The sequence below is a fragment of the Amphiura filiformis genome, chromosome 18 (genome assembly GCF_039555335.1).
Source record: "Amphiura filiformis chromosome 18, Afil_fr2py, whole genome shotgun sequence".
NCBI classification, from domain to species: Eukaryota; Metazoa; Echinodermata; class Ophiuroidea; order Amphilepidida; family Amphiuridae; genus Amphiura; species Amphiura filiformis.
Window position 1 is genome coordinate 13860511 of NC_092645.1, and position 15372 is coordinate 13875882.

The 15372-nt window shown below is 35.3% G+C and overlaps 1 protein-coding gene across 4 annotated transcripts in view; it reads right to left on the reverse strand.

The window, feature by feature from the left end:
* The window catches only part of LOC140139895 (uncharacterized), a 40119-nt gene extending 33502 nt beyond the window's left edge, over positions 1 to 6617 (reverse strand). For all 4 annotated transcript variants that reach the window (XM_072161659.1, XM_072161662.1, XM_072161660.1 and 1 more), the window contains exons 1-2: positions 6509 to 6617; positions 882 to 970 (exon numbers count right to left, since the gene is read on the reverse strand). In XM_072161659.1, coding sequence (XP_072017760.1) covers positions 882 to 953 — 72 coding nt within the window. In that variant the 5' untranslated portion in view covers positions 954 to 970; positions 6509 to 6617. The remainder of the gene's footprint in view (positions 1 to 881; positions 971 to 6508) is intronic.
* Positions 6618 to 15372: the final 8755 nt, after the last annotated feature.

Genomic DNA, 15372 nt, shown 5'->3' on the forward strand with positions numbered 1-15372 from the left:
ATATTATACCCAACATAATATATTAAAGTATACATTTTCTGGCTGCAAATGAACCAAGGAATCCAAAAATGCACTTTAAAATGACATAGGGTGTAACACTAAGGAGTTATGAAACTGAAAATACCAAATATGTTAGGGAAAAATGTAAAATTTGACAAATTAAAAAAAGTTAGCTTCACCCCACATATTTAAAAGTTCCATATTTGAATTCCTCTCAGTCAGAGCTTTAAATACATATATAACATCATAGGGTTCAATAAAATTAAAATGATTTTGCGCCAGCCTCTTTCAAGGCATATTTTCCCATTGACTTCAATGTGTAACCCTAACGGAAAATAAAATATGCAAAATTGCTTCTCAAAGCAAATTAAATTACCTGGAATATGATTGTATGGTGTTATAGTATGCAGTTTAAAGTGAATTGTAAAAATGTGAAAAAAGAAATGGACCTCTTGCATCATATGACCCCTGGGGGTCACTTTTATTAAATTTGCTCCTCCTGATCCTCCTCCTCCTGATCCTCCTCCACCTCGCACATTATGCTAATTAGATGCAAATTATTAAAATGTTAATAACTATTTACAACTTTTTTAAGGTTTACTGTATTGGTCTCATCACAAGCTTTAATTTGACACCAAATTTAACTACATAGGCTGCATATTAACTGAGAAAATTAAAAAGATGAAACCTAAAATGTCGCGCGCATGTAACATCTCCACCTATTTACTGGCCCAACTCAAAACGCATGGCCTTGTCAGACAATTGAATCAGCCAATCGCAATCCCACTTCCATGTTTACGCTGTGCACGCTCTCAAAATGTAAACAACTGCTGTTCTTCTCTGCTTCAAACTGTCATGTGGAAATTTTTTTTGCATCTCACCTTTTGAAACAGTGTTTTCCTCAAGCTTTTCTTGACCCATTCACGTAAATCACGGTTGTCTATGTACTCCATGATTATTCAGCATGTACCTACATGAATTACAAGGGGGAAGAGAGTAAAGAAAGGTTAAATGACATAGTCACTGACAGAGATTAAGGGTATACGATGTATTGTTGGTCGAAGCAGCAGAAAAAAAAAGTAGTTCACAGCATCTTGCTAATGGTAATGAGCTTTAACAAAAATTACATTGCTCAATTCATAGCGAGCGTGTAGAAGAATTCAAATATCACAGATATACTTTTGTAGGTCCTGTGGTTCTTGATTTATGTTGTAAAGAGGGCTGAAACAACAACACTTTTGTAAAACATACGTAACTCATTAACAACAATAAATTAAGCAAGTTTTCAAAGTATATGATTTGTAGAATGAACCTTTGCAAAACACCAAAGTGTTATTTTTCAATAATATATTGATTCAGATAATGAAATTAGAGAATAAACGATAGGAATTTTTGTTTTACTATCCTCTACCATTTGATAGGCGACAGGCAGGTCCAATATTTTGAGTAGTGGATGTCGCCAGTGTTCGATTTTCATCTATTTTTTTTTTTTTTAAAAATTGCTACTCACTTTCAGATTTGAGTAGCAATTCCAAAATTTTGAGTAGCAGTTTGTTTTCACCATATTTTATCGATTTTTTTGTATTTTCTTGTCTTCTCACAGATTACTCAATCCCGGTACTCAATGCTTAAAAAAATAGACAAAAATCAAGCACTGCATGGATACCATCTTTAGGCCCCTATTGGAAAAGAGAAAGACCTCACCTTCTGGGAAAATTACATTGCCCTTCCCATCCATGGATCTGATGTTTTGAAATTGCAACAATAATTTACACATACCACACCCATGCATGGAAAACTGTAACATTTGTTAAGCTTAAGGTTACACGAAGAAACGATAAAAAACGTATAAAAGACGTATAAAGTTGTTCTCTAAAACCGCGTTTTCTCAGCAATCAAATATCGCAGTGAGTCAAATGTTGGTGCATGGATGTATCTTAACATTATTTTGTGTGTTTATACACATTTTTAGAATCCGTTTGAAAATCCTTCGTTTAAATCATTTTACGCACCATGTTCACAAAGATCAAAAACACGTTCCATGCAGTTTTTTTTTTTTTTTCGCTCCGTATAAAACTACGCCGAGTGATTGTTTTCTTCTTTTTTGTATTGTACTACAAATAGACCAAAGAAATAATGTTGCCATGGGGAAGAACCAAAAACAGTACCGATTAAATTTTATTAGCCCGTTTTGGGGAACAATTTTCGAGAATCTTGTACCACAAAACACTGTTATGTTACATTACCGATATCTGGATTGTGGAACATTAATTTTGATTTCTAACTGCCTACATTATTTCTCAAAAGTATGTCGATTCCTTTACCATTTGAATTTCACTCCAAATTTAAGCTACTTTTGCAAAAATCGAGGTTTCTCGCCATCGATACCTCCGACATTTACAGCGGTGATGAGATTGTTTATCATAAGAGCCTGGTATGCACTATTCCATAATAGTCAGTTTGAGATCAATCGATTTCACAGATCACTCAGTAGCTCAATCGGTTAGCGCGCGGACTCACGTTCGACTATATAATAGGCCTACTATAGTTTTGAGCTGGAAAACTGGTACGTGTTCGAGTCCCTGTGTGGTCCATTCCATCTATTTTATTTCATTTTTCTCTCACTTGTTTTCTTTTTTCTTGTTCGTTTCTTTCTTTCTGACTGCAGCGATTGATTTTTGCCCGCTTTTTTTTTTTTCCATTATATAATTCAGGAATTTTTAGGCTATACTAGTCTAATAGGCGCGGCCTATATATATAATTTTACAAATTAGATTAACAAAATATTGGTTGTTGGGTTTGTTACTGTTGTTGTAGTTATTGTTGTAGGCATATAGCTATATATTGCATAATCAGGGTATAAATAGGCATACTAGGCCTATTATCGCCTATAGACGCATTGATTTATTTCACGACAGATATCATCCAGGATAATTTTAAAATTGAAAATTTAGAAAATCCAAAGGAAAATTGCAAAACGGCTGCTCACAATCACACCCTCCCCAATCAGCCATGTTCCTAAACTTCCTATCATGGTCGCCCCTTCCCTATCCCTGCAACATATACATGTAGGATGACTCACGAGCCGCGGTTTGTCCGTGGCCCTATTCAGATTGATACACTCTTGTACGCGTGAGTTCATTCTTTTCTGCATGGCTGTTTCCATTATTAACTTACGCCCCTCTGGAATCAAGCCTTGAAAATCAATTGTATTTAACCTTAATATTACTGGGTAATTTTGTCATTTGGAAGGAAATTTACTAGATGATGTGAAACTTTACCATATAATGCGCCGGTTAACATAGCACCTAAACTTCCTAAGCTGATTATCATGTGCCCTTTCTAAACGCAAATTTTCCTTCAGTAATCAAGAGAAGTCCTACATTTTTGAGTAGAGGAAACTCACTTATTTGCTAGCTGAAGCATTAAAATAATGTGAGGAATCTATGAAATCCTAAAAATCTTGTGTAGTTTTGGAAGATTGTCACCAAGGACACACAATATTTCCGTCTCACCACTGAACTATACACCCATATAAACATTGCTACTTCTGTGATGTCATAAATGAATATGCATGTTTTTTGTTATCCGGTAATACATGGAAGTATGTAACACAACATGTCATTTGCATAAAATTTGCATATAAGGGAGGATACTGTATTTCGTTTAATGGCGTAAACATCACGATTTGGGGACTTTTGGGTCATATTTTTGTGGATGATTTTCTTGGAAATGGAATTTATGGAGACATTTTTGACTTTGACAAATGGTAACTTGCAAATGATGGTATATCAGCGTGGTTCACGGTCGCAAGTAGGCATTTTCCCCAATTTTTGGATCGCATTTTTTGCTACTGGTCTGTGTAGTTGAGTAGCAGTTTGTAGAAAATGACTCGCATTTTGCGATGCGAATCCAGGTAAATCGAACACTGGATGTCGCTCATTCTTAGTCAGTTAAATATTATTTTAATAACTGTAAATTATTTTTTAAACAAAAACAAAGCTACCATCATAAAAACTCCCCTTATTATAAAATGAACGAAACTTGTTTACAACTTTACGTATTCTGTTGGGCGTACTGCTAGCGAGTTCGTGTATCCCGCACTAGTCTACGCCTACAACGCGATACATATACGCACACCTCTACAAGCGTGTTACGCGTTAAGCGGCGTTATCAACGATTGATGATGACGTGGGGTCATCTACGGCCTGATAGACGGCACCCAAAAGCATGTGCTTGTCCAATCAGATTATGTGTCTACGAACTAGACCACTCCCGCTGACTAAGAATACCTCGTATACAGGTACCCTTAAAAGGGGGTACTACACCCCTCGATAAATTTGTGTCTATTTTTGCATTTTTCTCAAAAACTAATTACACAGTGGGAACAAAAGTTATGTATTTTATAGGGGCAAGAAATCCAATTACTACACTGGAATTTCAGTGACCCAAGACAAGCGGTTTGTTATTTATGATAAGAAATAAGGTACCGCTAGGATGTACCTCATTTCCGGTCATATATACTGAACCGCTTGTCTTGAGTCACTGACATTTCAGTGTAGTAATTGGATTCCTTGCCCCAATAATATACATAACTTTTGTTACCAGTGTGTTATTATTTTTGAGAAAAATGCAAAAATAGTCTAAATTTACCACAGGTGTAGTACCCCTTAAATGTTTGGTCTGATGTCATCCGTCACTCAAAAAAAGTCTAGAAACTTACTGTTTTCAAGCTTTTGTATGCAAAATGTGCACATGTGCAAATTGCAATTTATGCTTGCAATAAGGCCTCAAAAAATTGTTGGATTGGCATAACCAGGGTTTGATTTACTTTGATTAATTTGCATAGAAAATTTTACCAAAAACATTGTCTAGGTGATGTTTGTTGTAGCAATGTAAATTTACATCTACGTCGCTCATAAACAAGATGTGTCTACGAACTAGACCACTCCCGTGGTAAAATTTTCTATGCAAGAATTTTTTTCCCAATTTTTTTAATGATGGCAGCACTTCATGTTAGGTCCAGGGACTCTCCAAATCCGCGAAAAAAAGAAAGAAAGAAAAATCGTAAAAAAGAAAAAAAAATCACACATTTTTGCGGTTTTTGGAAAATCGGGGTGCGTTTTTGGCCTCCAAAATCGCATATTCTTAGCAACACTACCGTACCTATAATATGTACCTATATAATACCTATAGTCCTACACTTCCAATTAAAGTTTAACACAAATTTATTTAAGCAAAAAAAAATACAAAGTTGTTTACGGTACTTTTATCAAGCATATTTCGGCAAACATAAAAAATCCGAATGGAATGAATGCACACCTTCGCTTTTAAGCATACAGTGCATCTTTAGTACTGCGTTGGAACGCACTTGTCTCTGATTGGTTGCTGACGTCATGGATGTGTGGCGATCTGCTGTTAGTGCCAGTTACCAGCAGTATCCTGAGTATGTGGAAATTTTAATGAATGACCTATCTTAGTCGGGATTATGCACTTTCAGTTTCTCACGTGTTTGAACGGGAATTGGATTGCGTACTTTTTCGATGTCTAGTGAGCAAATTTCTTCAATATTTTGAGAAAATGATGTCAAATTTTCTATTCTATATTGTTTGGTAATAATGTCTTTTGCCAATAGTACGTTTAAAGTTGTAATTTTGTGTTTTTGATCGCAAAGATCGGATATTTTCGTTCCCGATTCGAATTCTGAACCCTTCGCAAGGGTGCCGATTTCAGCAGAACTTTGACGATAATTTTGCCTTTTTGGACACTAAAATGCATTCGATCCTTAATTTTGTTTCAACCGAGTCTTAAATTAGCAAGCACAATAAGGTTGGTACCACTTTTATAATATACATTGAGAAAATTTTAAAGATTTTTTTTCAAGTTTCTAACCGGCGCAAATTGTTAAGTGTGTATTTCCCATTGACATCCAAAATGGGAAATACGAGTCTGATGGACATAGGAACGGCGTCCATGAGACTCAGCGAGTCTAACCTATCTTTACTTTTGCGCCGTATTTGTTGTTCATGTTGCTCTGTGACTTTGCAAGGAAGCGCTCGTCAAAGATTTACTACAAAATATATATGGGCTGTGGGCAATGGCATGAATATTACAGACTTGCAACTGCAAGTCCAAGTGGTGCAGAATTCGGCACCAATGGGCTGAATCAATGGCAGTCAATTTTGCATGCACAAATAAAGAACATGTGCAATTGTGGACTCTCTTTGACCGTATTAGGAATTCAGTCCTTGATTGCATCAATCGAGTGTTTTTACACCTACAAACAAAAATCAAACACGAAATCTGACTCCCAGAACTGGAACTGCAAATTATGTTGTTTCTTACTTAGTTTGAACTTGTTGATGTGTTTGTTGATGACATTTCTTCAATCAAGTTCGCTTTTGATCATCAATCACTGGCACTAAATGATCATTTTTAAACACTCTTACAATATATTTATTACCGATTTTCTGCTTTGCACATTTGCAAGAATATAAAGTATACTTACGTTGTGATAAATAAAGCATCAGACTTTGTGTTCGATTGAATTTAAAGCATTTATTTCGCCGCGGAAATGAAAACACACATCGAAATTTGGAAACCTGCATGTGTTTACATGTGATTCCAGTCGTTTTTTTACAACCGTTATAGAGAATTGTCATTCGAATGAAATGGAAACCAGCCAACGTAATTGATTGCAGCGCCCTCGTCTTTTCATTAATAAAACAGGTGTCACGCCCAAGTTCGCGCCTGTATTTTGACTTGATTGAGGATCTATAAATCTGTAAGATCTGTATTAGGCCTAGTAATAATATTGGTTTATATTAATGGATATTATTGAATTGAATATTATTGAGGGTCATCCCCTTTTTGGAGTCTGATATTGAAAAAGTTTTTGAGTGAATGATTTTAATTATCTTTTATACATGAGTTTAGGGGTTGTGCAATAATTATGAGCCCCCCATCTCGGCCCGCCAAAGAATCGTTGCCCCCCACCCCTTTACACATGCCACATTTTTGGGATCCCACTTTTGCAAACCAATAATTGATCTAGCGGATTATGTTGCGAGTGGATTGAGCAGGCATATCCGTACTGTTTTCCTAAGCCTTTTAAGGCACCCCATGAATGTGTGCCAAAATCCCCCACCCTTTCGGCTCGCCAAAATGTCTTGCCCCCCTCAATTTTACCTCCCAGGGATCATTGCACAGCCCCTTAGTTATCAGAAAACACTACACTGACCCAAAGGCAAAGTTATATACTAATATGTGTCATGATTTTTACAGGATTGTAGAGTCACGCTAAGATCATAATAGCCTACTCATTGACTTTTCATGTAAATATTATGGTTTTAATTATTTAGGCCTATCTGTTAATTTCCATTCAGATATATATAATTTCTTTTTTACTTAACGATTCAAAATATTTCATAACTGCTCTGAATTTTGTTGTTGCAATTTTAAATGCCTCTTTTATACATGCATACATGTATTGTTAACGGCCTTTGTTAGGGTATATGAGGTGTATACGGGACCATGGGTAGGGAAGTGAACTAGCTGTAATTTGAACTAACTGAACTGTATTTTCTGCGATCTCAAAAAAAAAGCTAAAAAAGTAGGCCTACCTCCTATACCTAGCTATAGGCCTATGTATTTGGTGATCTGTTTCTATGGTTTTTAGTTACCTCATCAATACAAGCTAATACAAATATCAGCTGGAGGTAGCTACTTTATCAATACCAATATCAGTAGTAGATAGTTACTTCATCAATACCAATATCAGCAGTAGATAGCTCCTTCATCAATGCCAACATCAGTAGTAAGTAGCCTCATTGCCAATATCAGTTAGTAGACAGCTTCTGATATCATCAACAGTAGATAGTTACTTCACCAATACCCGTCAGCAGTACTAGATAGCTAAATGCCAACATCAGCGGTAGATAGCTATTTCATCAATGCAGTAGATAGCTACCATACTTCATCAATGCCAACATCGGCAATATAATAACTTCTTCATCAATGCCAACATCACAAGTAGATAGCTACTTCATCAATGCCAAAGCAGTAGGTCTATACATGGTAAATAACTACTTCATCAATGTAGTAGATAGCTACTTCATCAATGCCAACATCAGCAATATAATAACTACTTCATCAATGCCAACATTAGCAGTAGATAGTTACTTCATCAATGCCAACATCAGAGTAGATAGTTACTTCATCAATGCCAACATCAGCAGTAGATAGCTACTTCATCAATGCCAACATCAGCAGTAGTTAGCTACTTCATCAATGCCAACATCAGCAGTAGATAGCTACTTCATCAATGTCAACATCAACAGTAGATGGCTACTTCATCAATGCCAACATCAGCAACTAGCAGTATATAACTACTTCATCAATGTCAACATCAGCAGTAGATAGCTATTAGCTACGGTACTTCATCAATGCCAACATCAGCAGTAGATAGATACTTCATCGATGCCAACATCAGCAGTATATAACTACTGCATCAATGCCAATATCAGCAGTAGATAGCTACTTCATCGATGCCAACATCAGCAGTATATAACTACTGCATCAATGCCAATATCAGCAGTAGATAGCTACTTCATCAATGCTAACATCAGCAGTAGATAGATACTTCATCGATGCCAACATCAGCAGTATACAACTACTTCATCAATGCCAACATCAGCAGTATATAACTACTTCATCAATGCCAATATCAGCAGTAGATAGCTACTTCATCAATACCAACATCAGCAGTATATAAACTACTTCATCAATGCCAACATAAGCAGTAGATAGCTACTTCATCAATGCCAATTTCAGTAGTAGATAGCTTCCACAGAAAATAAAATTTTCAGGGATAAAATGGGGATGGCAAAGAGGAATGTGTAATTAAAATGACTAATGGGACTAATTGGGATGTAAAATCAGTGAAGGTTTTGGGCCAAACCACTGTTTTTTTGGGGTAAAAAGGAAGATACATGAGGCAATTATTGCTTTATGTTTTCTTCTATTAGGATTTTGGGTGGGGATGTTCCCCTTGGAAAGAAAAATTTATGAGGGGGCATGCCCCTGCATCCACCACATGCTTTCAAACGGAAAGATTTATGAGGGGCATGCCCTGCATCCACCACATGCTTTCAAACGGAAAAATTTATGAGGGGGCATGCCCCTGCATCCACCACATGCTTTCAAACCAACTTCCACTATGCAGTCACTTCCGCAACAGTGTTAAATCTGAGTCAGTAGCAACACAGAATAAAGACAAAGCCAACAAAATAAGTAGATGCACAAAATCTTTTATTTGTACTTTTTTTCTAAACAAAATTTAATACAAAGCAATGCATATATTAAATAGTTTTGTACTATTCTATACATATAATTGGGCTATTCCAGTTGAAATCCATACACCCCCTATGGAAGACCTTAATTGTCCACATAGGGTGAATTTAAAATGGGGTTACCTGAATGAGTGACTCCATTTGATATCTACACCCCCTGTGCGGAAGATTAAGGTCATGTCCTGGGGTCATGTGTTCCATACAGGGTATATGGATTTCAAAAAATAAAAATAAAGTACTGTAATAGCCGGCCCTATGTGCTTGTTCTTGTCTTCTAGTACTAGACTGTTCTATCACATACATACTCAGGCACCTTCTGTCAGTGTTTGCAATGACCTCATATCCGATGGTGTAGTTTAATGACATCCATTAAAATGCATAGCTCCAAATATGACTTTTAATTTTGGAGTATGGTCTGTATGAGTTTTTGTAACCAAAATATTGAAAGTTCATCTGTGAATGTACTGGATGTATTGGGGTTAAAGAACTGTGTTCTGATAGGTGAGTATGTCTGAGGTCCTAGTTACTTACTAAAAATGGGCACCTGATGAAGGCCTATGGTGGAACGGATTGTTTAAAATTAATTGCATGTAATAAAGACCTGACAAATGAGTTGAAAACAGAGAATGAAATTGACCATGGGTATATTAAAAGTCTGACCATGTTTAGAGTAATTTGAATTGACAGAAAGTAGTTGAGTCAAAGAAGAAAAGCTTTGTTTAAAAAAAAAATTGCTAACAAAGGCATTTGTTGAGTTGTTTTAAATACTGAAATGAAAATTCATGTTTGATTCTTGTACATTGTACAGTGAGTGCCATCAGCTTGGGCTCAGCGTAACAATATCTTAACTCCAAAATAAGCATTTTGAGGAAAGTCTTTTAATGTTTTTCTTAAAAGAACCACATAATCGTAATTGAAATGCAATATTGCGGCACCACCCCATGCAGACCTGATACAACGTCTATAGTAGCTTATAGTGATATACCATATTGTGATGCAGACACATTCATGGAGTACAGGCTGGGACTGATATTTCAATTTTGTACTATGTGAATGAATACAAATATCCATATGATGGAGATAAGATTTTGTGTCCCGATTCTCAGATATAGCTGGTGTTACCAGCTTCATTTTTATACAAAAATCTAATTTCAACCAAAAATGGAGTTAAGATATAGTGCACTGAGCCCTTGCATTGTTATTGGTTACAATTTGTCATCTTGACAAATCGTCGTCTGCATCACTGCGATTTAAAAAGGCTGCCGTGTGTGATTTCAATTATCATTGTTGTATTTCATATTGTTATATATTTTAGCATGATTCTTTCTTTTATGAATGGACATGATATTGTAATGTTGTGATAATACCTGGAAATTTATATATAAAGTTAATTTTACAGTATATCTCGCCACAATTAGATGACAATAAAAAAATCACACAAGGCAGCCTTTTGAGAAATGACAGTATGTGACGACAGAATATTCTTGAACAGATTCATTAGATGTCTAGGAATGGTAGTATACATTGAGGGGCTAGTGCAAGAAGTCCCTATCTACAATAGCTGCTATTAAATAGGACCTTCTTGCACTACCCATCAGCTTTGTTCAAAGGCATACCCTTACCAAAGGTCAAGGCCTTATCTAAGCCTCGACTTAGCCTCAGAAAATAAGCCTCATGAATAGCCTCATATCCTTAGCCTCGTCTTAGCCTTACCTTAGCCTCACCTTAGCCTGAAAATTAGCCTAATTATGCAAATTAGATAAGCCTCAAATAATTAGCCTCAAATAATTAGCCTCAAATCATTAGCCTCAAATCATTAGCCTCGCATTATTAGCCTCGTAATATTAGCCTCAGTAAATAACTAGCCTCGTCTTAGCCTTACCTTAGCCTCACCTTAGCCTGAAAATTAGCCTAATTATGCAAATTAGATAAGCCTCTAATATTTAGAGGCTAAGCTAAGACAAGGCTAATAATTTGAGGCTATTTTACGAGGCTAAACATTACATGCATGCAGGGACGGTTGGGCTATTTATTGATCCAGCTAGGTGATAAGTGTTACTGATATTTTTGGGGTGTTATGAAGTGGGGGTAGGGTTATTTGGTGAGTTGCATTTGGAGAGTTCCAATATGGTGAGTTGTCAATTGGAAAATCCAACTATGGTGAGTTGTCATTTGGTAAGAGTTCCAATATGGTGCAAGTTGTCACCTTGAGCATACTAGTATTGTAAAGTTTTATTTGTAAAGTTGGGATATGGTGTGCTGTCAATGTTACGGGACAGTTGTATTTTGAAGTGGGGAGGTGGTAATTTGTAGAGTTGTCACCTTTAGCGTATTGGAAGAGTTTATCTTTATGACACGTACACCATATCCCAATGTCACCAAACAACTCTTTTAATATGCTGAAGGTGACAACTCACCATAAGAACTCTCAAAATGACCATCCCCCACTTAAAAGTACAAACATCCCCATATACCACATGTCCACATCTCAACTTTTACCAAATAGAACTCCCGTGATATAACTCTTTCAAATCGGGTGTAGGTGAAAACTCACCACACTTGAACTCTCCAGATGACCCGCCCCCACTTCAAAGTAGAAACATCTCCAATACATAATTGTATATATTGCATGCACACCACTTCATCCCAACTTAACATAACACTTCCAATATGACAACCTATCATATTTCATTATTTGAACTTTCCCAACAACATTAACTCACCATATTTGAACTCTCTAAATAACCCACCCCCAATTTAAAGTACAAACATCCCCAAACATCAATTAACATAACACCCTAACAACATCAGTGCAGTAACACGTTTTCACCAGGGTCAGCCAGCATCAAACTGCAGTATACATGTCTGCAGACTACAATACATGCATGTCTGCTGAATTCGACAACCTCAAAAAGGCCATATTTCCTGATGAAAAAGAAGCAATAAAATACATACTTTGAAACTTACGAAAAGCTGATTTTTCTTCCAGAGATATGGTTGCCATGCTCCCCATGAACTAGGCACCAGTAAAAAAGCCTAAAATACCCTTTAAACTGTTAATTTTTCAAAATTATTGGCAATTCTGAGCAGCATACAGTAGTCTGCTCCTGACAGTTGGTGACCTCTGACCTATCATGTGACCATATTTTTGAGGCTAATAATAGCCTCAAAAAAGTTGAGGTTAATTTTAGCCTCAAAATTAAAGCAGGCCAAGACGAGGTTAATTTTTTAGCCTCAAAAACATTTCAGGCTAAGACGAGGTTAATTTCTTAGCCTTGTCACCGATAAGGTTAATTTCTTAGCCTCAATGGCTAAGTTGAGGTTAATTTTTAGCCTCAAAAGATATCGAGGCCAAGTTGAGGCTAAGGTAAGGCTTATTTAGCCTCGACTTATGGTAAGGGTATGTACGTTCATTTTTACATTAAAATAATGTACAATTAATAATTTGACATTGAATATTAGTGCCTTTAGAATATGGTACTTTTTAGATTTTATTATTACAAATTGAAGTCAAACAACTAGCTGATTTGATCCCACTGATTATAAGAAAGAGAAAGAAAGAAACAGACAGAGAGAGAGAGAAAGAAAAAAGAAAGAAAGAAAGAAAGAAGGAAGGAAGGAAGGAAAGAAGAAAGGAAGGAAGGAAAGAAAGAAGGAAGAATGGAATGAAGGAAGGAAGGAAGGAAAGAAAGAAAGAGTGAACAAAGTAAAAAAGAAAGAAAGAGAATGAAAGAGAGAAAGAAAGATAACAAGAAGGAGGATCAGAAGAACATCAAACCCTGAAACAATGAAGATGTGTAATTTTCATACATTAGCACTGAGGATGTTCTGGCATTAATAAAATAACCATGGTAACCAGGCCGGGTAGCAGACAGTTTGTATCTACATAATAAACATAGCTTAAAATGAGCATCAGACATTTAGAACCATCCCAATCCTGACCAGATTTGAAAAAAAATTCCCTCATACATTACATTGTGCATCATGGGCTGGGGAAGCCATCTATTCTTCCTCAGTCGTCCCTTGATATTCAATTTACTGCCCATTGCAAGTCGGCCATTTGACATCTCTGGTTTAACCGCAATGAATTATGGGATTTATCAACAAGTTCCAATTCAAGTTCTGTATCCCATAAGTCGATCTTAGCGTTAATTTGGACCTATATGTCATCATTTGAAAATCCTGGGGGGCACATCATTAGCTATTAGTGAACATCATCGCTATGCATTTCAATGCCATAAAGTGTGCAGCACCAATGTACGCATCGGCATGACAACATTACAGGTCTAAACTGAAAGGCTTATCGGATTTACCGAAAAGTTAAATTGTTATGAAATATTTTCTTCAGTAAATATCTGGCAAAAATGTAATGAATCCAAATGTTCTGAACTCATTTTATTATAAATAAATTCTACATGATACTCTAATAAGCAGATTCTGCAGCTCTCTTTGTACAGGCAATATACACATAACACATTGTTTTAGTTTAAAAGCATTTGTACAAAATATGCATAACTTAAAATTCTGCATATATGCAAACAACAATTTTTTATGACAAAAGTGAAAACAAAATTTGATAAATATTCACACCACATTCTTATTCTATAAATGAAAACATAAATAAATAAATACGACAGCATATTATACATATCATACAAAACATGACATCAATGGTCATGTCATAAAGAGTTGCTACATGTTGCGTCATCGCTAAATTATTGCAAATACTATTGTTTTATAAGTGCTCCTTTTCAAAAGGAAACGCATTTCAAAATTGATCATGAGAAATATTAGAAAAAACTTATTGAGTGATTACATTTCATAGGTAATTAATACTCATCAAAAAATGATTTGCACAGTTTATAAAAATACTGATTATTTTCCATCTTCCTTTGTTTTAAAAACTCTGCATTTTTGAAAAATAATTTAATTGCATTATTCAATTTTATCAAGATACGTACTTCATACATAAATCTCATAACGAACACCAGTCACCCAAATTTCATTTACTTCAGCCATGTTATCGCAAACATTAATAAACAAAGACACATCACAACCTGTAGTTTTACGGAAGTGTCCACAATTAAGATCTAAGTTCTCCCCTAATAAATCTTAAAGTTTCTCACAAAATTATTGGTAGCACATTTTGTTTGACACTGTTGGCCCAGTGATCATAAATGGAGTACAAAAAATTAACAAGCATAAAATTGGCACAAACTAAACATATTGTACTGTAAAATAGAACAAAACACAACATAATACATTTTACAATTCAAGAAACTAAACAATTGAAAAAAAATCATTTTATACGAAATTAAGTGAAAAAATACAAGTAAAAAGAAAATATGACTTTAATATAATTATTACATCGCGGAAGACTTAACCTAAGCATGGACCTTGTAAAAAACAAAAATTCAGATTTTTAATATCATTAAAAACGATTTACAGCAGAGCTACTTCATAAGTATTTGCACCAATTTCATTGAAGTGTTTCCAGGATAGATGATTATTCCGAGCCTGATATGAAGCCAAATATAACACTGTTGGCTTTTTATACCAAATGACTGGGCCTTGCCCAAAACAGTGAAAAGGAAAAACAAGTTTTGTTTTGGAAAAAAAGCATATTTTTTGGTCAAATTAGGTACTTTTTGAGATATTATGGCATATATCCAAAGAACATTTAGACTCTCCTAAGGCATCAGAATTTTCATAAAATTCTAACAAATACATTATTTCAGGCCTAATGTAACAATTCCTGTCACATTTATTGTGTTAAATATTGATGACAAGACCTATTAAAACAAATACAATCAATTTACTGTATTAAATTCTTAACATATAAATAGCACAAATTTGCATATTTCAAGGAATGTTTTTGAAAATTATAGCCAATTTACTTTCCCTAACACATCTGGTTGTGTTACACACATGTACATAAAGACACGATCCTGCACAATACATTTTTGGCAACTTTTTTTTCTGTTTTAAAAATTGTTCAATATGCTGATGTACAAAAAAGGAA